At 43.1% G+C, this 25,922-nt stretch overlaps 1 protein-coding gene across 1 annotated transcript in view; it reads right to left on the minus strand.

Annotated features, from left to right (window-relative positions):
- LOC139288422 (plexin-A1-like) overlaps positions 1 to 25,922 on the minus strand; it is a 111,478-nt gene that overhangs the window by 17,573 nt on the left and 67,983 nt on the right. Inside the window, exons 15-21 of the mRNA XM_070909721.1 lie at positions 23,885 to 23,978; positions 22,266 to 22,502; positions 17,103 to 17,246; positions 10,155 to 10,389; positions 5,644 to 5,786; positions 1,285 to 1,382; positions 432 to 590 (exon numbers count right to left, since the gene is read on the minus strand). Coding sequence (XP_070765822.1) covers positions 432 to 590; positions 1,285 to 1,382; positions 5,644 to 5,786; positions 10,155 to 10,389; positions 17,103 to 17,246; positions 22,266 to 22,502; positions 23,885 to 23,978 — 1,110 coding nt within the window. The remainder of the gene's footprint in view (positions 1 to 431; positions 591 to 1,284; positions 1,383 to 5,643; positions 5,787 to 10,154; positions 10,390 to 17,102; positions 17,247 to 22,265; positions 22,503 to 23,884; positions 23,979 to 25,922) is intronic.

A 25,922-nucleotide genomic window follows, 5' to 3' on the forward strand; every position in this document is an offset into this window, starting at 1 on the left:
ATACTGTACAAAGGCTCTGCAGAACTATTACGTCAACACAGACTCACTGATGGATGGTATAGCTGAAGGTATACATTTACAGGGGGTGGACAGAATAACAGGATCACCACAAATGCCTGTTGATTAAGAACAGACTCATAACAATACGCAGTTATTCTGCTATTAATTCATCTTCTGCTGGTGGGACTGTAAAGATTGAGAGATTGGATTTGGTTTGTGGTTCACTTGTTCTTCCTGTTCTTTTCTGTCAGCTATGACTAAGACATATGCATAAATTGCGAAGCACTGGCTCTCTGCCTTCCCATCGGTCATCTTTTTGGGTTTTTTGTTTTTTTTTCAGTTAAATTAAAAATAAAAGATTCCCGTGCAGAAAAGAATTCCTGCAAGATGTTTTTACAGCGTAGTCTATGTTTGTGACACATCTTCCTCACCTCCTGAGCAGCAGTTTGGGGTGGTTTTTGCTCTCCAGGTTTCTGTCTATCAGGTCGGACAGCAGCTGTTTCAGGACTCCCGTGGCATACTCCATCTCCCCCTGCAGGGCCGTCATGATCAGAGATGCCACGTTGCCTCGGTCCCGCATCGAAAATGACCTGGAAATACGTTGAAGCTCTGTGACAGAATTCTACACAAGCATTTCACACACGCTAGCTTCAGCTTTTGTTGAGTCATGTCTGAAGCTGTTTCCTCAAAACACATGTGGGGCCATTAACCTCATGACAGGTCATTTACATATGAATGCGCATTTAATCTTAATCCAAATGGTGTTATAACTCTGTCTTGTTGCCTCTCCTGTCTTAATTTAAGGCACAGCAAAGCTCTTCATGTCCTATTTGTAAAATTAAACATGTGATAAAAGCACACTTTCCAGAGACAAATAATATTTATTTTTTTTCCTCCTTTTTTTTGTTTTGTCTGAAACCTATTACCCAGTATTTAAAAATGTAGCTACGATGTTTATTCCTACAAAAGAGCATTTAGCACTAAGCATACAGCATAGTGCATTGAGTGCACCATAGATTCCACAGGGGAACCTTGACAGCTTTAAGGAGTTGTCAGCTAGCAGCCACTCAACTGCTATGGTGATGATCCTATTCCCACAGCTGGAAATATTACAGGATGGGGGTGAATGCCAAAGCTTTTGAATGATATTGCATGCTTTAATTTTCCTTTGATGTTAAGCTTTTTTTTCAAAAATTGTAGACATTGTTTATTCAAACAGTAGAAAAAAAAATAATACATACTAAAAAACAAAAATATATATATATGAACAATAAATGACTAAACCTCTGTGCCTCCAGGGTTCGTATGAACGTCAGCAGGAAGTGCTTCTTCGTCAGCAGCTGGCCAAACAGTGTCAGCGCCTTCTCAACATTTGCCTGGACCTGAGGAAAGACACAGAGACAGATTTCCGTATACAAACATTAGTGCTCCGTATTGTTCGTATGTCTTTTTTTTTGTTTTTGTATTCTTGAAAAAGAAAATCCTCAGTTTTCCAAAAGAGCTACATGTTATTGCAACGGCGAGTTACACAAGGGTCTTTAAAGTCGCCCCTCCACTCAAAAACGTGTGTTTATCTTACTGTCAATTCATTTGGAAGTTTCACCTTCACTGTGACGAATGATGCATTGGCAGTTTGACACCAGGAGGCTGTTCTCACATACACTGAGAATGGACTTTTCAGCGAAGTAGGAGACACCTTGAACTGAAATATACTTATATATTCACGTGTTATATAGAAGATCTTTCAATGAGCGAGAAGGAGTAAATTCAATGCAGAGTACTAAATGTGTTCAAACACATCTTAAGCAGGCTTGCTTTTATTCAATCTTTTTTTCCCCCCCGTGACGGTGATTTTCCACAATAATAGATAAATACTACGCGTGCGCTGCAAATGGTTGGATGAAAAGTGGGATTTGGGACAAAACAAAAGTCTTTTAGTTTGAACTTTCAGTTTGCAGGACACACACAGGATAAAAAATAAAGAAAGAAAACAATAAAAACTATGATTGGCTACTCTCTCTCTCTCTCTCTCTCTCCCGCTGCATCGCTGTGCTCTGCTTTCTAAGTGTTTCCCAGTTGTTGCGTTCCAAATGATTTTAGCAGGCGATTTGTCCTAATAGTCTTCCCGACATCAGGGGGTGGACGGCTCAAGGCGTCCTCCGGTTGAATATAGATAAGATGAGAATTTTAAAGCTGCACATGCACTTTAGCGGTCTTCAGCAGCAGAGTCGGCTCCCACGTGTGCTCATACTTTGCCTGTGACTTTAGGTTTTCATCTTGATTCCTAGCCTCTTATTAGACGTATTAGATAATGAACGTTAAAGTCCTGTTTCGCTCTTAAAATAGATTCGGACCTGTCCAGTCACATTCACACCACTTTTTCCGAATCAATTATACTACTTAAAAGCCTTTAACTGAATCTTTTAATAACGCTTCAACACCCCGCTGTCACTGGGAACTCGCTTTTTTTTTTTTTTTTTTTTTTTTTTTATCTGCTCAAGGAACTTTCTAAAAATGCCTGAACTTTAATCAGCTTGGACTGAACCAGCCCAGCATGAGAGAGATTCTCTCCTGTCAAACAACAGGAGGGAGAGGAGGGAAGAAGCTTCGGGGGAAGGGCAGGATTGTGTGTGTGTGTATGTGTGTGTGTGTGTGTGTGTGTGTGTCAGGGTTGGTGACAGAGGTGCACCCTTGCTTGTTCCACTGGCTGGCACCTGTCACTACTCATCAACAACACACTAAACCCCCCCACCCCCCCCCACCCCGAAGAAGCCTCTCTGTCTGTCGCTCACTCACTCTGCCTCCCTCACCGCTCCAATTCCCTCCCGAGCACTTATTGTTGTGTTGTTTCACATCATTGATCTTTCTCCCGTTTTAATTTCTCCTGCTCTCTGCACACGTGTGTGTGTCTCTCTCTCTCACACACACACACACACACACACACACACACACACAAACACATCATTTCCACCTCTCTCTCCCGCTCTCTCTCTCTCTCTCTCTCCCTGTATTGTCACCCTTTTGTACCACTGTAACATCTATTCTTTCTCCCCTCCGATGTGCCATAATTTAAGTGTCTGGGCCTCACTCTAAAGTGCTAAATAAGATTCTCAAGCCTCCAGGGTCGACGCTGAGTGTGATGTGTGTGTGTGTGTGTGTTTGAAAAGAGAGAGTGAGAGCGAGAGAGAGACAGATGGAGACACATATACATACTGCACAGACGGAGGCTTTCCCAAATCTCAAAGAAAAAGAATTAGGAAGGGTACATTCAGTTAGCTATGTGTGTACATGTACTGCATGTAGTGTGTGTGTGTGTGTGTGTGTGTGTGTGTGTGTGTGTGTGAGCATGGCCGGAGTGTGATGTGACAGTCTAGCTTAGAGGAGAGAGCAGTCACACAGAGCAATAAAGCCAGGGGCGTTGGATTACACTGGCGAGCCCTGGGGGAAATACAGGGGGAAGGGGAAGAAAGTCTAGACATAACCATGAAATACGTAAGATCCCTTTACCTCTCTGCCCGCATGACACCTCAAATTAAAGGACTCCGCTTTTGGGAATTTGCATCGGGGAGACATCTGACCTACAGTGTCGTGTCTCTAGGCCGTATTTTTGATTTGCTAAAAAAGCCGTAGCTTTTACAACAAGTCACGTCCGGTCGAATTTGAAGCAACACGTAATTCTCATCTAACGCAACAGCTTTGCTCCCCCCGGAGTCCTCCTCCATTTTTCTTTATTAGCTTGGTTTACTGGCAGGTCAACAGGGCACGCAGTAGGTCAGGGTTGAATCTACTCCAAGAGGTCTGTTGCGATTGTATCCTGTGAATTTTGAATTCAAACAGGTCATTTGGGATATTGAATCCATTTTCCCATCTTCTAACGAAAGTTCACATTAAAAGTAAAAAGCGAGGTCCTACTACAAACGTACACAGCAAATATGTATGCAAATACTCACTCATACACACACTGCTCGCTGAAATGCAAGTGTATTGGACGTATGCAATTTTGTTTGTTGTTGTTCTAGTTTGTTTAGAGGGTTTTTTTGTCACCGTGTGTGTTTTAATGGTGAAAATGATCTTTAAGATATCTCTGGTACAATACATCAAATGGTAACATTTATGTTTAATATTGTACACGGCTCCTTACAAACAACAAATCAAATGCAAATTGCTACTTTAAGCTTACCAATTTAACAATCTTAAATTAGGATTTGGTATCCGGAGCAAGTAGCTCATGAAAAATGAGATGTAAAAAGTAACTGCACCTGTTACTTCTTTAATCAACATTTTTTTTTTTTCAATTCAGGCTGTGAAAAATAAATTCGGCTGTAAGTGTAAAAACTGTAGTGTTCCCGGTGTCTCAGGCCACCCAAGGTGACGCGTTTTAGTTATCATGACGTATTCGTAATCGATAAAATGCTATTGAACTCCAGCTCCAGAACTATGTCACAAAGCTTTATGTCACTTGGCAAATAAACCAAATATAAGGGAAGTAAAATATGGAGTTTAAGTGGATCTATCCTCTGCTACATTCCTGCTGGCCAAGATTCTCCAACTACTACTGTATTCTTTCACAGTTTTCATTACCAGTAGTTTTACGTTAAAGCTTTATAGTCTTTGTTGTAAACCACAATGGGTTTCGTTCGATATCCAAGGATAACTCTATAGTATTTAAGTAATCACTACTGTTCTGTCTTGCCGAAAATGCGAGGATGAAGAATGAATCATATAAGGCAGAAATAGCAGCTATGAGAGTGCTCAGGGGGCTTTTTTTTTTCTTTTTTTTTTCTAGGAATATAAATCCACTCTCTGGATTAGAACGATTAAATGAAGCTGTAAAAGGTCAAACAAATTATTCCTTGACTCCTAAAAGTCGGTGCTCCAATCAAAGTCAATGGTGCAGCACCAGATTCTACATCTTAATGATACTGCTGATTACAAACTTGACTCTTTGGTTTGTAGCTTTGGAGGAGAGTAGTTTATGTCGACACACTATCAATTCTACTTCCCTTGGTCTCAGCGGTGAAATGTCTTTATAAATGAGGCGCACTATCTCCGTTCAGCTGTGCTGGCAAGGTGGATGCATGTACAGGCTTAATTAATAACTAAACAGTGATGTATAATGCAAGTAACAATCCCGCTAACCCTGAATCTTATCGCTCCCTCTCTGTCCTAATTCTCTTGCTATCTTTTCCCTTCATCTTTTGCACTTCTTGTATCTCTTTACAAAACATTTCTTTTCAGTCAATTTCGAGGAATCCTCTCTTTACAACTCTACCTCCCTACATCAAGAGAATATGCTGAGAGATGAAACTAATGATGATACCACTTGAAAAGCTGCTTGCATTTACGGAGACAAGCTGAATACATTAACACAAAGTAGTTCCAGCATGGGTTCACATCTCAGGCGTTTGGAGAGGCCTGCTTTGATGAAACCTGTCGTGGCTACAAAGGTAAACAAAGGCAGTAAAGCCAGAGGACATTTTCATGCCATTAAATCTGAGGTGAACTACTTGCAGTTAGCATAAGCAGCTACTTCTGATGTTAGTTTATTAGTGCAAAAGCTCAGCTCTTGGTTCTGTTGGAATTGATTATCTACGGTGAGTTTGTTTCCGTTTAAAGCTCGGTTGGTGGTGTACTGACCCGTACCTCCATCTCCTTGAGCACAGGGTGGTCCTCAATGCCTGGGAACAGGACCCGCATTGCATACGTCCGATAGTCCAGGAAGGGAATACCAGCTCCGTCCAGCTCCTGGGTCAGCTCATGGATGTCTGTCTGAAGCTCGGCAAAAGCTATGAAAAGAAAAAAAAGAGATGCAAATAGACAAAGTGACAGGATGATGGATGGTGAATAATCGTGTTTAAGGGTTTGTACAGACATTGGGTTATTTAATAATAATCATCTTTGTGAATTTGTCATTTCCACAATTTGCCTAAAGCCTTGCTAGACCCTTGACTGTTTTCCAATTTATTTTTGACCAAACAGTCCAATGTACTAATCATACGTGGTTCTGTCTTGAGAGGGCTGATCTTTGAGAGAACAGTAAGCTGGAGAGTTCCACAAAAGAGGCACGTTTTTTTAGACAGCTATGAGTAGACCGTACACATACGTCTTTTGAAACAGCGTGAGCTCGTCCCATTCGCAAACTAACCTAACAAGCTTGCTAACCTCAGTGACATATGACGTCACCAGCCACTTCTTTTCAGCAGCTCGTGAGGAGCTCGACCAGGACGACCCGATCTGTAACGCTGGTATTCTGAATGTCATTAGTTTTTGGAAAGCAGAGGTTGGAGGGTAATTCAGTAATTATAAGATTGGTCCCACATGATGCTAAACCCATGGCAACAATCATAAAGGTGAACATGCACGCAAGAGTCACTCCACAAGATTTTGCTGTAAGTGTATGATGACAGGATATATGGGTCCAGAGACAAAGAAGGGAAGTCAATGCAGATAGACAGCGCAAGCAGTGCATAATTTCAGATAGTCTCTGGGTCTTATAAAAAGGACTAGACAGTAAGACTGAGAAGTAAAGGTCAGCTATGATGAGGAAAGAGGCTCACAAAGGCAATAAATAAGACGCAGACAAAACAGAAGCATGAGGGACTGCAAGGATAATAACAGATCCAGAATCAGCAAATTCATGTTATTATGTGTGGTTGAAAGAATATGTAATTTCTCTAAAATGTTGTGTTTAATGGATTTTTTCTGTACCAGAAAAATGTTTGAGATAACAGAATCCACATTTCATTGAAAGACAGGGCTGAAAAATGGAGTGAACTCGATTTCTTCCTTAGTGTCCCCCCGACAAATTCAGTGTTTGCTTGTCCCCAAAAAAAAAAAAGACCCAAACATAATGAAATAAAAAGGGAAAGATAGCTTGAGGACAGAAAAGCAGAAGACAGAAAACAAAGTTCCTGGAAAGGAAAGTCAATTAAATGCATGAGTGGATAATTATTAAGAGAGCGACGGATGAGTTTTCATGCATAATTTCTCCCAGCTGTTATTGGATTTTTTGCTCCACAAGAGAGAAGGAGAGGAGCGGAGGCACAGAAGATAAAGGAGAGATAGAAAAAGAGGAGGGAGGAGAAGAAAGTAAGACCAGCAGGTAAAGAAGTAAGGATGGTAGAATAAAATGAAAAGGTAATTCGGAGGATGGAGTGATTAGGGCTAAATGAAAGAAGAGTGAAAGATCAGCAGGTAAAGGCCAGACCTGAGAAAAAAGGGAAAAGCAGAGTACAGAAGTGGAGATAAGAGGAGAAAAAAAACACAAGAGGTAGAGCAGAAGAAGCAGAATAGGAGATAAAGGCAATGGGGAGAGTGACAGGTACAGAAGTAGAGAGGGAAAAAGATGCATTAGAAGAGGAGGAAGCATTGGGGAGTGAAGGAGACTCAAACAGACACTGGTTTGCTTTCGTTTTCTCTCATCTCCCCTGTCCACACACACTTCCACTAATCAATCGCCTTTTTGTTATTGCTCAAGTGGTAAAATGTTCAGCTTAAAAAGGCCTGAGCAATACGTGAGACAGAAGGAGCAAAATGATGGCAGAGGATCCTCTTCTGATTGGCTGGTAGTTTGGCTGGTCTGTTTTAAATAATGCATCAAGACACCTCAAACGTACAGCGGCTCGGAGAGCGAAGCTGTAACGTTTGCCGAACTGCAGCCACTGTGGCCGTAAGCACAAAGACACCACACGAGCACAAGAACAACATCCATCTAAAGTGTGCTGACCTTAGTCACCATTAGCTACTGGTCATACCACAGCATGTAAGGCTGTAGCAACAAAACACCTGAGTGCATTAAACTGAGCAACTGTGCATTATTATGGATTCAACTTTTCATTTCTAACAGGAAGTTACACATCGGTAGTCTCCCTTTAAGTCGAGAATTCCACCACTATTTGAAATCAGCGCACAAGACATATTCAAATAGACACAACAGCTACAGCCAGATATACTGTAACTCGACCACAGGTTGAACTTGGAACTTGGATCCGCGTCTCAAGCGGTCAGAGCTGCGAAGGTGTGCAGAGGAAGCGCACACCTTCGTCGTGCTCGGGTGGAGACTTTCCCCCAGTGTGTGCAAAACACTGACTGTTCAAGTTCAAAAATCCTATTCCACTTAGCGCTTTCATACAAATGAACGTCTCACTGACACCTGTTGCTGTAACACGATTTCGGTCTTATATGCAGTTGATAAGAGCTTTCGCTTTGGCTGCTGTAGACGCTGTCCGCTCGTTGTTTCCTGGGAAAATCCTGGCGTTTCCGATTTGGATTTGAGTACACAAAGAAAAGACCTTCAATCCACACAAACTCAGGGAAGTGAGGTGGGAAAATGCCACAGCATTAAGTGTGCTTGCATAAGTGTGTAATCAATGCTTTGGCCATGAGTTGGTTTGAATGAATTTGGAAAAAAACATTTGCATTTTGTTTGCTTTTATGCGGCGTCTCAGAAACGTCTATATTACCTCCCCTGAACTAAACACTGACATTTGCCAGTCAGTAGTTGTCATTCCTAATGTGTAACTAATTATCCATGACTGCTAATATGCTAGTTTGGATGATAGTGTACAGTGTGATGTCTGCTTCTCACGGATGACTGCACCAAACGTCCCCTGTCTCTTCCCCTCAAGACTCTTAGAGCGAAGCCGACCTCGCACGCATACACTTCCTTTTGCTACCACACACACACACACACACACACACACACACACACAGCGGACCGCCCACTTCATCTGTTCCTCCACCCACACACACTGTCTCGTCTCTGTAGGCCAGCTGGGAGTACAGCAGGCTGGGCGGGGTGCTTTGGGGGGGGGGGTTGGGAATAAGGCCATGCTTCACTTCCTGGAAAACTGAGTGCTTTTATTTCTATTGACTCAAATACTGCCTGGTTTCTCATCGAGGAAAAAAAACAAAAGAAGGGCCTTTCTAGTTGTGTTTCTTGAAAAACACCAGTGTCAAAAGTGGCAACATCTTGCAAATGCGTCGCTACAGCAAGGTCAATTTCCTGAAAATGTCAGAAAACATGCACCGGAACTATAAATCAAAAGCTGTTGCAGATTTTCTGTTTGACGACTGATCCTCGGCGGCTGATGTCATGACTGTAGTGTAATCATATTATAACCATGTGCCGTAGCCGTGTGTGTGCCGGTGGTATTATATCAAGTGTAAACACCTGGGCTGATCTCACATAAGCTCCCTCAAACTCATTTACCTCTTACTCACTCTGCCTTTAATTTCTCTGTAAACAACCCCCCCCCGTTGCTTTGACCTAACATGGCCTCTCCCTCACTTATCCACCTCCCGACACTTTGCATGCTCTCTCTCTGTCTTTTCTGACACTCTTTCTCTGTTGTGCTTTCACCGCAGGTAGAGACAGACGGCCCGGCATGTTAGTGCGACAGTGCTCTCCTCTGAATGCATGATTTGGTTAAATAAAGCAAGCCATAACTCTCCAAAATGATCCTCGTGTCCCCTCCCCTTTGCTGCTTGGGTCCCTATCAATGAGAATTAACATGAAGTTGCTGTAGCTCTGTTTGCGCTCACATACCAATTGTGGGGGGGGGGGGGGGGTGACATCTGCCCTCTAATACAATCCTAAAACAAATACTTTTACATTAAAATATTTATTCATAAATGAATTAAGACAAATGACATATCGGCCCATGGTTGAATTAACTCTCTGATTTGTGTGCTCTGATTTCGTATTTACCAACAAACATGAGAATGGTATCGAATGGTTCTCATCTAACTCTAACTCTCATGGAAGTGAATAAAATGTAAAACTATCCCTTTAACCTCTCACTTAGTCGACAACTGTACATAAGTAACAAACACTGATGGGGTGTAATAATGCACAAATTTTGAGAAATTGTGAATTGTTCCAAAATGTCTAGATACTAGTGATCTACGTTATGAAGAAACCAGACACTTATTCCTAGTTTACTGCTGTGAAATGATTGTACCATACTGGTAGAGTTTGGTGTACTTTCTATGACTTTGTACCAAAATATTAACACATCAATACAGTTACTTTCTATAATTTAAGAAGCATTTGTTATAATCTGGTTTGATTCATTTTCTAATGGATTCAGTCGTCTTTTTTTCAAATGATGACTGTGGATAAAAGCTCATACACATGGTTCTCATTGCCTTACCTTCTTTACACTCAAGGGCCACTCTGGACTCCAGGTTGTCCATCTGGAGCTGAAGACGCTTCAAGGTGCGGTCAGCGTCCCTCGACTTCCTCTTGTAGGCAATCAGCACAGCGATGATGACCAATAGGAGCAGGCCGCCGCCCCCTCCGATGCCGATAATAGCAGGAAGGGTCAGCAGGCTGTCGGAGTAGATGTGAAGGGTCCCGGGGGAGTACTCGAATCCACCAGCACGGATCTGAACACACACACACACACACACAACAGACTTTTAAAAAGGACCTATTATGCTTTTTTCTTATTTTCTGTCACATACACAGTATTACAATGTTGGATATTCCTATTAAGCGTTACCAAAGTTGCCAAATAATGAGGAAAACGTATGTAAAAGTGATCCTTGTGAGCCAAAAGCTCGGTCTTCAGACTGCTCAGAACGCTCCCTTCGCTTTTCGTGTCTTACTTCCGTGAGACCTATTACGCAATAGATCCCGGATTTCCTCAGATGGTCATCTGCTCAGGGCACAGCAGTGACAGCAGGCCCACGAAGAAGAACAACGTAGAAAAATCAAGCCCATGAAGTAGAGGGACGCGCTCATCCACCCGGTCAGTCTGTCGGAGTTATTCGGCTGCTCTGCTCAGGATTACTCTTTACTGCTACTCAGGTTGTTCAGTAAGTCTCACAGAAAGTGCTTTTCCTGTTGAGAAGGAAAGTAGGTAGGTAGTTTCTTGATGGACAGGTGGCTTTACTTGTTGCTAAAGCCATCGTTAACTACAGCTAACTGTAGCTGCCGTTCGCTAGTTAGCTGTGCATCTAGCAGTCCTCTTAGCCATAGAGATATTTATCTATATCTACGCTCTCTCACAGTTAGCTGACTCTAACCATCTGACTCTCGGAGCCTGAAAATTTTGTACAGTAACCAGTGAGGCCCCAGAAACACTCAGCTCCAGCAGCATCTATCATTTCTCCCTCCTACTTCTTGTCTCATTTGTGGTCTGATACACAGGAAGTTCATCAAATTCAGCGCCCCATGTCTCTATTTTCCAAGCTAAGTTAGTGTAGCTGTCACGCCGTCGAGCACAGCGGCTACGGTATGAAGCGGTGTAGGCTGTGCGCAGAGCACAGAGGCTCCTCCCTGCACCACGTGGGCTGGCCAATCAGAAGAAAGTGGGCTTTTAGGGAGGCGGGCCTTGAAGAGACAGGAGCTCAAGCGGCTTGTGTCCGACAGAGGGTGAACTGAGGGGCTGCATGAATAAAGAGCTGGAAATGAGCACAATAGGTCCTCTTTAAAAACATACACACATTTGTTACCCAAGGAAAGTTGTTTTCTTTCTGCTTTATTCATAGAGTTACACAGCTATCAGTACGACCTCTCTCTCCTGCGAGCCGCCACTAAACACCTGCATTATCGGAGGTGAAGGTTCGGTGGCGTTAAGGTGGAGGAAACTGCTGCTTATTTACTTTCCTCCCCCGACCAGATTCTCTTCAGCCAGCCTGGGGATTTAAACTACCCCATTCCAGAGAGAGACATAACAAACCAGGCAGCGGTCACGTATCCAGCAGCAGATGGTTTGAGAATAGATGAGGTGGTCTGAAGAGATCAAAAGTTGGTGGTCGGATGAAAGAGAAGTTGGCTGACCCAATTTCTACCACAAGGATCATTAAATTTGTATCTGTTCTGTACTCACACTAAACAGGACGGCCTTTGACAGGCTTATACTGGCGAGGCTTACATCACCTTGACTGCTGTGAACACGTCTAGCAGGGAAGGTTTTCAATTCCTGCCTTTCGGGGGAAGCAGCTTCAGACGGTTTTGCTAATGAAGATCTCACAGGTGAAACTGCTCAGCCCTTTGAATGATTTACCTTCCCCTGCGTTGTCTGCAGACATTTAGGCTCAGTATTTGGATTTTAAGATAGGAACTTTGTCGTTGTTAATGTCGTCATCTATCACTGTCAACTTTAACCAACTGATTTAGGTCAGAAAGTGAATGCTGCGTACGTGAACAAGGTTAAAGCAGTGCAGTGGGGGGGGGGGGGGGGGGGCACAGACAGTGTTAAAGCCATATACACGCACATAGACACAAAAGACACCCAGAACACACACACACACACACACACATATACACCATACACCGTACACATACTCACACACAGTATACGTAATCAAACAAAGTAATCATCAGCATTTAAATCTCTCCCCAAGGAGTCTTGGTAATTATGGGAAGTCAAACACATGTAATGTTTTTTTCTTTTTCTTTTTCTGACTAACTACATTTACATAAGCGCAGTTTGTCTCAGAGGTGGGGAAAAAAAAAAAAAAAACAACTCCCAGAACTTGAATCCATCAAATCAAGCAATCCACGAGGGGGGTTGATAACCGATTAAAATGAGGTGTGATTATGCACTTTGAAGCTCTTGTAAGTGCACTTTCACGTTAACATTATCAAAGTCTGATTAAAAAATAAATAAAGCAGAGAAGCTGTTATATCAATATCAATGTAGTCAATACCTACAAATTAAATTTGCAGTAGAAGAGACAATTAGACTGGCTTGTACACAACTTAGCAGCCAATTAGCCGCGTGGACATGGTCAGATCGCAAAGGAAACTGAACTAAATTCACTTTTACAAAAATAGGTAGCCGACTGCGGTGTGAGTTTGGATTCGTTCCGTAGCAGTAAGACGGTTTCTCACTTAAAGTTTGCAAGTCAGTCTGAAGATATCAATAAAGTTTGCGCGAGCTATTTCTTTACTTGACAGTACATGAGACTGCATTCATGTTATAATAGCGTAGTTTGTGACAGGAGTCGCTTGTAGTGATGAACCCAGACAGAATTATAAGACGAGCCTGTAGTTTCCCTCTGCTCGACTGAGCTTTTTAGCGTCTTTCAGCTCATTCGTTTGGTTTCGTAACTCGCAACTTTATTGGGTTTGGGTCCACTTCTTCCACAAGTTCAGAGGGGAGTCTAAAATTTGGGGATTCGGAGGCCAAATAGGCCCCTTTCCACTGAAGACATTTTAACGTGTGCCAGAGGAAAAAGCACATAAAATGAATGATGGCTGAATTCCATTTAGCTTCTTGCATTTCAGGGTCCTGGTATTGTGCATGTTGACTCGCTGACGTTTGAAAAGAACTCAGCCATCATTAACATTATTCGTACCGCACCTTTTCCTACAAGGACAGGTCAAAATGCCTGCTGCGAAAAAGGACAATATCAAAGTCTGGAAACGTACATTTTCTATAGCTGTATAAAACTAAATACTGGGAGGCACTCGATTGAAATATTAATGCGACTTTAAATGTTTATTTTAAGGACATGGAAACAAATTTGTAGACCGATTTTCTGTGTGTTGCCACTCCAAGTATGAGTTAGGTTAAGGACTTTTTTTTATTGTAGGTTTGTTGTGTAGGTTTTATTGTAGGAGAGTTTGCCTGGGGTCTCCCCATAATTTTTGCTCACATATTTGATATACAGAGGGCATTAAATGCGACATGTATCAAGAAAAAAAAAAGGATGTTAGAATTGTGAAAAGTGTAGATACTGGGTTGCTCTGTTATATTATTTTTAATATAATGTTTTTTTTTATTTTTAATATAATGACCCAATCTAAGGTCACTGGTAAAATTGATACAGTTAACCAGGGGGGAAACATATCCTCAGATGACATGAACGCAGCATAAGTATAAGCAATACGGAGTTGGAAACATATTTTCTAGGCATTTGTCTATTTTTATTCATCTGACAGACTGAAAGACTGATGGAGGAACTTAAAAAGCTGAAGGCCAAAACAACAAACAAGTTTCTTCGAAAAACTCAAGGGAGGCACACAGCTGCCAACACACAGCTGAGCATCTGAAGGGACACACACACACACACACACACACACAAAGAGACACACTGACACACACATGCAGCAGTTTTTTTTTTGTTTTTTTTTCTATACACCCACACATGCACGCAAAAAACATGCACAAGCCAAGTATGTCTGGACACCCATTGGGGTCCCCTGTATGTAGGTCATTCTACATGGGGAATATTATTTTGCTACAGCTGTGTCCTTCTCTGCAGCGCTCACGCACAGCGCACGCAAAGACAACGATGTGCGCGTCAATACAAACATGTGAGCGCCCTCACAAACACATGAGAAACGAGCCGCACACACAGTGCATGTGGTAACACACACACACACACACACACACACACACACACACACAGCGCAGAAGAGATAGGAACAGACAGCTCTATTTTTTCTTCGGCTATTGTCAGACGAAGGACCAACTCCACCACCCCCGCCAACACATCGCATCGCTCCGATATTCAACATGACATTTCGTTCAGAAAAAAAGAAAAAGAACCAGTGGGGGCGGGGGGGGGGGACTCAAGAGAGCTCCACCTTGGAACTGGCTGGTTCCGTTGAGAGCCATCATATTGAATTACATGGATGCGCTGTCAGTGGCTTTCTAGGTATATTGGCTGTACCTAGCGGGGAGTAAATGTCATAAAGATATAGTGAAATGACTGTGAAAGGACATTGGTGACGAGTCTAAAAGGGGCAGGAGGTGGGGGAGAGTCGAGTGGGTGTACTGGCAGGATATTCAGACAAACATCCACATATATTGAGAATGAGTGCTGTGTCGCCTGACTGAGGTTTGACCTTCCTCAGTACAGATGCTCTGGGAGCTGCACAGAGATTTTTAAAGTCTGCTCCAGTCAGAGCGAATCAGTGATTTCAGTCGGGAGTCTGTTGACAGCTCAACACTCCGGACAAGTAAAACTGAATGGTTGCCGCGGGAAACACTTGTAAGCTTGTTCTGACTTTACTTCCAGCGCTATTTCCTGTCATATCTTGATTTCAGGAAATATGAAACACTAGCAGTGGAAGCGTTGTCAACGGCATTCACACGGTGGGTGGTGGTTAAAAAAAAAAAAAAAAACTCGCTGCAGCTTGAAGAACAGGAAGTATAACTCAATGATGACGTGGCAGTGACTTTCAAAAAATTGCAACTTTAGCTTGGATTTGCCGAGAGTTTGACAACATTTGCACATCAGAAAGGTTTATACAGTGAACGAGGTTCTTGGATTAGAGTTTAGAGACGAGCTTAGCGTCTGCATATCAGTGGCATTCTGGAGAAACAATTCTATTTTTAATACCACCTTTTATGTTTCTGCATAACTCTGCGACAGAGCCCCGCCGTTGACAGTGCCTTGTCATGGACATAAACTGTAGCAAAAGTGGATACTCGCACACTTTTCATATCTCTTACTAGATATGTCATACATAATTTAGCTCTGTTTGCCCACATTCAGTGGATCGGGTATCCTATTATTAGCCCGCTAGTTATTTTTTGAGAATTAGGTACGTATACAACTGTGTGCTGATAGCAGCTATCACCAGTCCCCGAATCAGGCCAGCAAACTCAAGTGAGATGAAAAAGGTGATAGAAACCGAGGCCCTGCAGGAGGCGGTGGGCGCTGGGGGGGGGGGGCAATTTTAACATGTAACAGAAGCATTCTGGGGCACTCTGAGATGAAACTTATAAATAAATCCAAATGTGTTTTCTGCTGTGGGTATCTTGCAAAGAGTTGAAAAAAAAATAATGAATTATTCTTTAAAAGTAAATACCTTTGGATTTGGGACTGTTGGTTAAACAAAACAGGCATTTTCCACCATTAACTGACATTTTATAGACTAAACAACTGACAAAATAATCGACAGATTTATTGAGAATGAAAAAAATGAAAGACAAAGACACGTGAAGCAAGCTGTTCATTTCCTTGTTTCATGGAACCTTTAAGCTGCTTCATCTGGTTTGGACAGCATTAATCGAAAATGCCTGAATTAGTATTAGTAGTATTAGTATTCGGGTCCTTGTTTGTCGCAGCATGCTAAAAAGGGGACAAAGTTTAGGGGATCATTCTGAGCGTAGGTGCAGGGAGAGACGCGAGGAGCGGTGGTGATGAGTCCAGCTTCCAATAGAGTTGAGTGTTTGCGGTGGTACTGGCTTGTGGATCCATTGAGGGATAGGTGCATTATATCCTGTGTACTATTAAACGTCTGCAACAAAGCAAAGTGAAGCTAATGAAAATACATGAAAAAAACGGAGACAGCACTGAGGGACTTGTAAACTGCTCAGATCCAGAACCGGCAGAACCTGCAGCAGAGAACTGCTGATGCCTGCACAGCTGTTGACGCGAATACAGAGGGAAACATGGTTTTCAATCAGCAGACACGTCTGGAGTTTCACAGCGGTCAAGTTGAGCATATTATGTGAACAAGGGTGATTTCAAAACACTTCATGGATTGAACTCAACATCAACGGCACTGAAAAAGGTGCAAAGTCTGCAGATCTGCGCTTGGTATTGTGAATGTACGGTCACATATTTATCAGGGTTGTGCTTCCTGTGACAAAACGAAAACCTCCGCAACAGGCTAGCTGAAGGCCAATGAAGAGCAACATGTTAATTAAGCGTTACATATTTAACAGCAGCCTCGGTGTGCGAGCTCAATGGAGCGCATCCTGCATCTGTCAGAGGAAATTGTTTTGAAAAGACACGAGGGGTTATTCATATAACTCAACAACAAGGTTAGAGTGACATTATGGGCTGACATTGTCGGGCAGGAATATAGCGTGGATATACCAAGTAGAATAGGTGGTATTTTTTTGTCCTTTTTTTTTTATAAATTTTGCTTTTGGAATAAATCCTGCAAACTTAAAATGGACCCAGTTATTAATTGAAAAAAATCAGAAAAAAAATCAGAAAGAGGTCCACCATGAAGGTCTCAGCCCTTAACATCGAGCAAGTTCTCTTTCAGACAATCAGTTAAACGCATGCTGAACTACAAAATGGGACAGAAAAGTGTTACACACGTTACAAAGTCAAAGTCAGACCAAAATGTCACTGCTGGAGACAGAGATGAAGGGACAGAGGATGCAGAGGCGCGATCTGACCGTGACTTTGTGTTGTCCGGTGAGATTGGGCCATTCGCACAGCAGCTGGCTCTCCGACAGGGTGAGGACGCAGGGAGTTTCTCCAATCAGCACCGTGTAGTTGAGGCGACTGTTACCCGGAGCCGCTGGGATGAGGTTGCGACCCTAAACACAGACGGGGGAGAGAGAGAGAGATGAGGTGGGGAGAGGCGCTCAGTCCGTTTGCAGTACGCAAATGTTTTTATTTTTCCTGCAGAGAGAAAAAATTGCAGGAAAAATGTCGTTATCGAAAAACGTCATTTAACTACAATGTGAGTGCGATACCATCAAGCACCTTGTCTTTCAAATGGCTTTCAACCGTAACCCTCACCGGTTAACAATGAGCCGGGTTCTGTGGTGGAACTAAACACTTGTTTGTGGAAATGAATACACAGAAATTAGCCACTCACGATAAAAATTGCTCATTTAGAAACCCCTTTAAAGGGTAAGGCTTTCAGTGCTCTGTAATTTCCTTATTGTTAACAAATCCCACTGAACACAGGTCACAAGTACATAGTTACGTTTTTTTTTTTTTTTTTTAAAGGGCTAAGTCGTTAATTGAACAGGAGTAAATGTCGGGGACTATTTTCAGCACACATGCGGCGTTTGTGAGTCTTTATGACAGCAGGACGGTGTATATGCGACTGAGTCAATAAACTATGGTGCGCATCATGATGAAGGAGCGTGTCACCCAGTGAAAGCTGGTGTGGTTCATTGATGTGTTTTTTTAGTATCATTTGGACAACAATGGACCTCTACGGCACAGAGGAATAAGATATATCGATATATATAATGCTTGTTAATCATTTTCATGGGATTTCTGTTGACAATGAAAGAAACACAGAATATCACAAGACTTAAAGGTTTGAATTATGAGCAAAAACTGCTTGTTTACTCATTTGCAAAACGTCAATTGTTGCTCGCAAATGCTTGTTCGCCTCGATTGTGCTTCAATGTATGAATTGTGATTTTCTAGGATTGATTACCATTTTGTATTCTACTTTGAAATGATTCTGGCAAATCAAGCCAAATAATGGAGAAAGAAAAATAAGGCAAGAAGACGAAGAGGAGACAGAGGACTGTAGAGGTGCGCTGAAACATACTCTATATACTAGATAGCGCCTCTATTGGCACTAGTAGTTGGGAGGCACACAACCTCCCACAGATACCAATACTGTTTTGTCTTCTGTCCACTGAACTGAATTCCACACATAAAGTCTGGTGTGTAAATCCCCAAATTTCTGTTCCAGTCTTTCATTTCAATATCAAGTCCACTGGTTCCAATTTGACACACACTTGTGTCTGTGATAGAAGGAGCGGCAGTTAGTGGTGTGAAAAAAAAAAAAAAAATAGGACCCAAGAAAACACAAAAGCAACAGCGGGAAAGATGAACAGAAAGAAAACGAGACGGACAGGAAACGAGGCAGGAAAACATCAGGAGAGCACACGGGAGGAGTGGAGGGAGCAGAGAGAAGACTGGGAGAAAGGTGGAGAGAGACGAAAGGAGAACGCTCGAAAGTGAGACAGAAAAGGGGAATGAGCGGGAAAACAGAGCTAGTGGGGAGACGGAGAGAGAGGAGATAGCTGCCGCGTCTCCCGCTGGCTTAGCAGTGGGACGCAGAGACAGACTCCGTTTTCCAATCCCATCGTCTCTGCGGGCCGCCGCCCAGCCCCACTCTGCAACGCTGTAAACATGCATCCCATTCCATCTCACAAACACACACACACACACACGCAGAGTTGAAGCCACACATGCACACAAGTTGAAGCCACACATGGAGCTGTTGCCACGCATGCACACTACAGGCAAGAAGCAAACTCTCATAGGAAAGCACTCACCGAACACCAAAGACCGGTTAAATGTTTTGTTTTTTTTCTCTCTCGCTAACACACCTCAGTAAAAACACACCCGACCCTTCAGATGAGAAATTAATTGCGTGGCGCACGCTGCTCCGAGAAAACACTACCCCCACATCCCACCCCGCCACGCTGCAGTTTTTGTCCATCTCATCAGCGCATCCACCGGTAGGCCGTTCCACCGACATGCCAAGCAGGAGATTTGGCAATTACTTGCTAATAAATGATCTTTTAAGAAATAAATTACGACGGTTGCGCCGCTTTCAATCTCTTCGGGGAAATAAACAGCGTAGCACACTCTCTGTGATAACATAAGAGACAGCCGAGGCAAATTCCAGCAAAAGATAAAAACACTGAAGACTGGATTCAATGCAAATCAATGTGACATTGATCTAAAAGAAATTCATATTATATTGTCCCTTTATTGTGCAAATTTTGGGGTCTACATGAGTAATAGTTGCCAGAAGTTTTGGTATTGGTCCGATAGATCACCTCAGCCAGCAGCCAGGAAACGAACTGACAACATTATGGAAAGGATCCCTATAGAGGAAGACCTTTTTGTTACAGGACTAAGATCCTTTAAAAACACTGGAATTACCCTTTAAGTTATTTCCAGACAGAGTTATTTCAGTTACTTTTGCATTAGCAGTAGTAGCGCATGTATTTCCTCCAGAACAGCCACTCTAATTCCTCTCCAATCACTCTTTGACTAAACATTTCAGGTAAGCTACATGAGATAACCAGCGACACATACACACGACTCAGAAATTGCCAATTAAGTTAATACACTTATGTCCAATCACTGTTAATGAAAGGGAAAACCAATATATTCCGAATCTCCCGGACTGCGGACTTGTGCGCTTCCACATGCTTGCCCTTCCAGCACTCGAAATTAATTACATAAATTGAAAAGACAGTTATTTAAGAGAGCTCGAGGCTGCAGAGGAGGACGGCAGTCAAAGAAGTTGCTGTTAGTTACTCAAGGACAGGGAGAGGCCTTGGAAGGTGCGCACGTTGGCTTTCAGCTTTCAATTATGAATTTGTGAGATTTTCTTTCTCCCCCCGTCCGAGAGACCTTGTAAACACAGCTTTTTTTTGTGTGTGTGTGTGTGTGAAAACAAATACCAGTGAATACCAGTGTGTGTGTGTGTGCTTGTGTGAAAACAAATACCAGTGAATACCAGTGTGTGTGTGTGTTGGTGTATTTAAGCTTTGCCATTATTAATACAAGATAGGTTCAATATGTTTGAGACCCTTGTGTAAACTTGAAAGTAGAAAAACCTTGGGAGAAAAACATCTATCTACCATTACCTGAGTCCACCCATGCAGCCTTCTCCTTATTACCCTCACCTTTCACTCTCTCACTCTCTCATCCCCCCCCCTACTCACAAAGCTGGTTACAAATTCGACCAGGAACTGCTTGACCACTCTCCCCCCTCCTCTATCGAACCTCCGTCTTCCGCACAAACTGCTCCTATCTGCCACCATCTTCACTCCTCGTCTCCCTCCTCTCTCGCCTCAGCTCTCCCCCCCTCACCTGACTCCTTCTCACTCACGTCGCCCGCCTCTGCCACAGAAAACTCTCCTCTCTACTTCGTCCTCCTCGGCTCAAAGCAAACGGTAGAAATCCATGCTCTGTGAGGACCTCAATCGCTTCTCTCCTCTTCCTCCGCCTCCTTATCTGCAGCTGAAAGCTCTTTCTTCTCAATCCAAAATTCAATCTCCAACCCCAAAAAACTCTAGATAGAAACCCCCCTCCCATCTCCCTCTTCCCTTCTGCCAAGTGACTTTGTTAACTACTTTGTAAAAAAGACGCTCATTTTCCCACCTACCCGCTGACACCACCTGTCCTACATCCACCTTGTCATCTCCTATTCTAACTTCCTGTTCCCAATGAGGTTCTAACTCTTACTGCCCAATCGCCTGCCCTCTTGACCCGATCCCCTCTCACCTTCTTCGGTCTACTGCTCCTGACCTCCTCCTTCCTTTACTCACCCACCTCATCAGTACCTCTTTGACAACCGGTCTCGTCTCATGCACACGTCTGCCCATCGCCTCGAGTTGCATTGTTGAATTGCCTTGAACTTTTTTCTACGTTACGCAGTAGGCGCAGTGCAAATCAACGGACGAGGGACAGATCCTTGTCGTTTGTCAATTCCCTGAAATATAGAACTGTTTTCCAAAACCCACATTCAATCTCTTTCTTAAACACCCGTGGGTGCAGTCTTCACTCGACTTCCTGCATATCTCCACCAGAACAACCTTCTTGATCCCCCCACCAGCCTGGTTTCAAGGCAGACCACTCAACTGAGACCGTCACAGAGAAACTCCAAACTGCTAGAGCAGCCTCCCCCCTCCTCCGTCGTCATTCTGCATGGATCAGGACCACTCTACAAACCCGGGACAGGACGTTGTCAGCTAAATAAACGTAATGTAAATTTGTGTAATGTTACGCACTTTTGATACCAGCATGACTTCCAAAGCCAAAGAGCACCACATCCTTACCTGGTGGTCCTTGTTTTTATTGGTACGCTATCATGTAGGTTGTCATCAAGTGAATATAATATGAAGATACTCATTCTAAAATGAGCCAGCTGGAAACATTTCAGATTCATTCAGAGACAGGAGTTTCTATAGAATCACAGTGTTAACCTTAGTGTAGTTAGCTAGCTGGCTTCGGCTGATAAAAATCTGCCACAAACAAAGTTGACAGCACACACACTGACCAATTGTTTCCAAAAATTACTAAGAATTTTGAGCGGTAAATCTGCCACCATTATCAATGTGAACTGCATATGAAAGTTTGGCAGGCATTGGAACGGTAATTAAGGAGGGCTGGAGCTTTGCAAAAGGTCAATTCAACAGCTTACTCCATAATGCAAAAGAACTAAAAAAACATGGACAGTCTTTTCTACTCGTCCCAAAGCATGTATTTTTTAACATCTGAAGATGAGTTAAGGGCAACACAAGGAACAGTTTATCTACCACCGAGCATATTGGGGAAAAAAAAATAAAATGTAAAATCGTTTGAAATCCGGATCATTTTCTAAAACCAAGCGAGCCGTCTAAAGGCAGTGCACTTAAAGTCTCGTCACAGCTGCATTGTAGAACAAATCCCTGGCAAGTTAAAAATGTGTTTGCAATGCTCCCTAGATAAATAGTGGTACTAGTCAATACTGTTTGCAAGGTAGAAACTCAGATCTGACAAAACTGATAAAAAATGAACTGAAACGTACGGGCAGTTAGAGAAAAGCCTCGACTCAAAAACAACACGTCTGCCTTTCTGACCTTGAGTATGAGCGGCGACGTGGGTTTGAGTTCCAGTATCCCAGAGGGACTCAGCGGCTCGAAGACGGGGTCAGGGTAGTAGCTGAAGGTCTCGTTGACCACCACCAGAGCATTCACGTTGTCCATGTAGAACCCAATCTCATCGGGGCCGGTGCCGGTCTCGGAGAAACCCAGCTCCGAGTCCGCCACTGATGGAGCCAGGCACACCATGACCGAGTTGTTATACACAGTGCAGTTCTGAAAATGAGAGAGAGGCGGAACGAGGAAGAGTTTACGGTTTTGCCTTTGTAGTCATTGGGAATCTACCGTGTTTAATTCTTAATCTAGTCAAGAGAATACCATGTTTTAAACAGGAAGCACAGCCTCTGTAACTTTCCTTACCATTCACTACAAATGTAGTCTACATTTCTACCGTACACTTTTGCGTCGGCAAGGCACACCCCTGTTTGAACACCGATGTCAACACGAAGAAAAATGTCAAGAATAAATAAACGAAAAACAAGACGATTATTGTTTTATTTCATTTCAACGCTGTGCTTTTCTGTCCAGGCAAGTCGTGCTTTGAACGCACCACAGAGATTCCAAATCAAGCGATGCATTCCGTTGCATTGCAATACAACAGCATAACGACACTTTAATAAAAAAAAATATATAAAAATGAAACCAGACATCATCTCAAGCAAGTCTCTGCAAGTTGGCCATCACACAGGCTGCCTGGAAGGTTAGAAAAATATGCATTATGGTATGCTTTGGAAAATGGCTGTCGGTTAAGTGACTCATGATTCGAGTTAAATGGTGCGACAGCATTAAAAAAACACCAGCATGGTCCTTTAAGTGCAATGCAGCACTTTGATAAAAAAAAAAAAAGGGCTGTGTGGGAAGCATTGTGTATGCTATTTGCCACAGTAAACGACGGCTTGATCTGCAGGTAGAAGTGCCTCAGTATATTTTGAAGTTGGGTTCTTAACCCTGACAACTAAAGAGCCCCAGTTGTTGGGATTGTCACTGTGAGTTGAAGCTCACGGGGGGGGGGGGGGCTCTGTGAGCATTATATATAGACTCGATGAAACTCTTCAACTCTTCAAACGGGACTTCAGGTTTTGCATTGATTTTTTCTTTCGTCTTCATTCCGAAAAACATTCTTTGTCTCGCCCTCCATCACACTCTCTCTCTCTCTCTCTCACACACACACACACACACACACACACACACACGCAGTCTCTCTCATGCTTTCTCCTTCTTTTTGGGACACAAACACTCACGGTGGCGCGGTGACATTTATAAAAGCTATGTGTGCCCCGATGATGTAGCGTTAGATGTCTGAAGCTGTAGCCGTGGAGACGGGAGACGTGAGCAACACACAGAGGCAGACTGTCTGCCACATTCTGCAGCGCTATCCATGCAGTTTGTCTGCAGACGTGCTTGCGTGTGCGGAAGGAGTGTGTCTGAATATATCCGTCGGTTAATGTACGTACTGTAATAGCGGATACTGTAAATACCGTATGCAAGGGTGTGTTTGTATTTAGATTTGTTCATGCTTGTGTATGCTGGTGTGTCTCTGCAGTGGCTACCATCTGTGTGTGTGTGTGTGTGTGTGTGTCATTCACATCAGTACTCACATGAAACGATTCTGCCTGCCCGTACTTGGCCCTGATCTTTGGCTCTCGGATGGTTGCAAGGTTGGTCCCGCTCACTGTTAGCAGGGTCCCGCCACTGTGGGAACACAGAAGAAGAAGAGAGTTGGAAGAAAGAAGAAGAAGAAGAAGAAGAAGAAGAAGAAATGTCCAGTAGTTAGTCAAGACCTTCCACATGGGCAGACAAAACCTCTGCCTGATTCAGTGTCGTTTCTGATTGGTGGCAGTCAAATGTACCTGCAAAAATGGAATTACTGCAGCGCGCGTCTGCAGGAAGTGGGGGCGACAAATGTTCCCGTGGAAAAGCTGCTGAAAAACAACTTTTTTTCCCCCTGCTTTGCTAAAACAGCACTCTGTCAGAAAGCAACATCTGATTACAACATTGAAATTAGGGACCCTCAAGTCGCAATTTCTTTTCCCGGCGGTGTCAAACATAATTGCTGCTTGGATTATGTAAACAGGCAACGTTTTTTGGAGTGAATGAAGCGTTAACATCGGAGTCGCAGGGCGGTGGAGAAGGTGGATGGCGAGAAATGATGATATGGAGCAGAATTAACACTTTAGAATTCGATAAATGTATGTATGTATGTATAAAACTGTGTAGCGCCGCGCTCCATGTGTGCAGGTATTTTTAAGATGTTTAGAAAAAGAAAAGCTTGACCACTTTAAAGGAAGGAAATAAAAGACTCCAAATGTATAATGCCCTGGGCATCAGGTAGGCTTTGGGGATTAACCCCTTATCATGACGCTTGCAGAGAAGAATGAGAACATATCCGTGAGTGAAAGTGAAAGACAGAGTAAGAGGCAGAGTGAGGAATTGAGGGGAAAGATAGTCTACATACTTTAATCGCAACTTTATCCACAGTAAATATGTGCTTGCCTTGAGCCAGTGAAGGTCACTGGACTGAATCCAGTAAATAGGGATGCCAGAACTTGGCTGAAGCCCCAAGCTTCATTTTGTTGGTGAGCAGTGTGTGAAGGCAGACTCACACCCTCCTGGTGTACAAATGTCTAGTTGGTTGGATCAATTCTTTAAAGATTTTATTCTTTTCTACATGACTGGGGCTGCAAATCCTTTTGTAGATTTGAAACGGCTGATTGGTTTGCAAATCGACACCAGGCAAAATGTAAGGTGCCCTTCGGTGGTGTTCCCGTGTTGGTCTGACCCAAAATGATTGGTGGACCATTTTCTTTTGATGACCACCCTAAGACACGCGAGATTACTAGTGCTGAGAAGGGATCCTGAAGTTCACGGACAAAAATTAAATCTTTATTACAGGAGGATTCTTGCTATTTGTAAAGACAAAGGAGTTAGTGTGTCCTTTTCACCGCCACACTTAAATTGGATTTATGAGGTTTTCATGAAAGATGTCTTACCTTCCTGAAGCCTCCCTTGTTTTACAGCGGCAGTTCCAACCTTTGAGTACTCCACTCTGTTTTCTGCTAGGAGATCACCGCCTCTCACTGCTGCCTAGGCTACCCGTGCCTCGGAGAAATATACTGAAGTTTATAAGATCCCCTATGGTGTGTCTTTCTGCAGATTTCTCACTGCCTGGAGGGGGATATACTGTAGTCTCTCACACTGCTGTCTAAAATAACAGCTGAGATAAAAAAAAAAAAAAAAAATCTTGTATCTTGAAAACGCCGTAAACAATGTGCAGCTCCCTTACTGCACACTGGACACCAAAGCATTTTTGAAAACATGCAGTGGCCATTCAATGGGTATCTTGGGCCTTGGTGAAGTTTGAAGTTCAAAAACCCCACAGTTATGAGGATCTCACAAAAGAGGGATCTCGTCTCTTCGGGGACTTCTTGTCCTGCTGCCTCCAGTACCTACACCTTTTACAAAACTACAGTGTTGGTCTTTTTGCTGTTTTAAGTGTAATTTCAAACATTGGAAAACCGGTATCTTGGTATATCCTGACCAATCGCCTTTGCAGACCTGTACGGGAGCAAGGCCCCTATAAAATGCTGTTCTTTATCCCTTTGTCCCTATTCCTCATCCACCATTCTGATTAATAAT

The sequence above is a fragment of the Enoplosus armatus genome, chromosome 8 (genome assembly GCF_043641665.1).
Source record: "Enoplosus armatus isolate fEnoArm2 chromosome 8, fEnoArm2.hap1, whole genome shotgun sequence".
In the NCBI taxonomy this organism is placed as follows: domain Eukaryota; kingdom Metazoa; phylum Chordata; class Actinopteri; order Centrarchiformes; family Enoplosidae; genus Enoplosus; species Enoplosus armatus.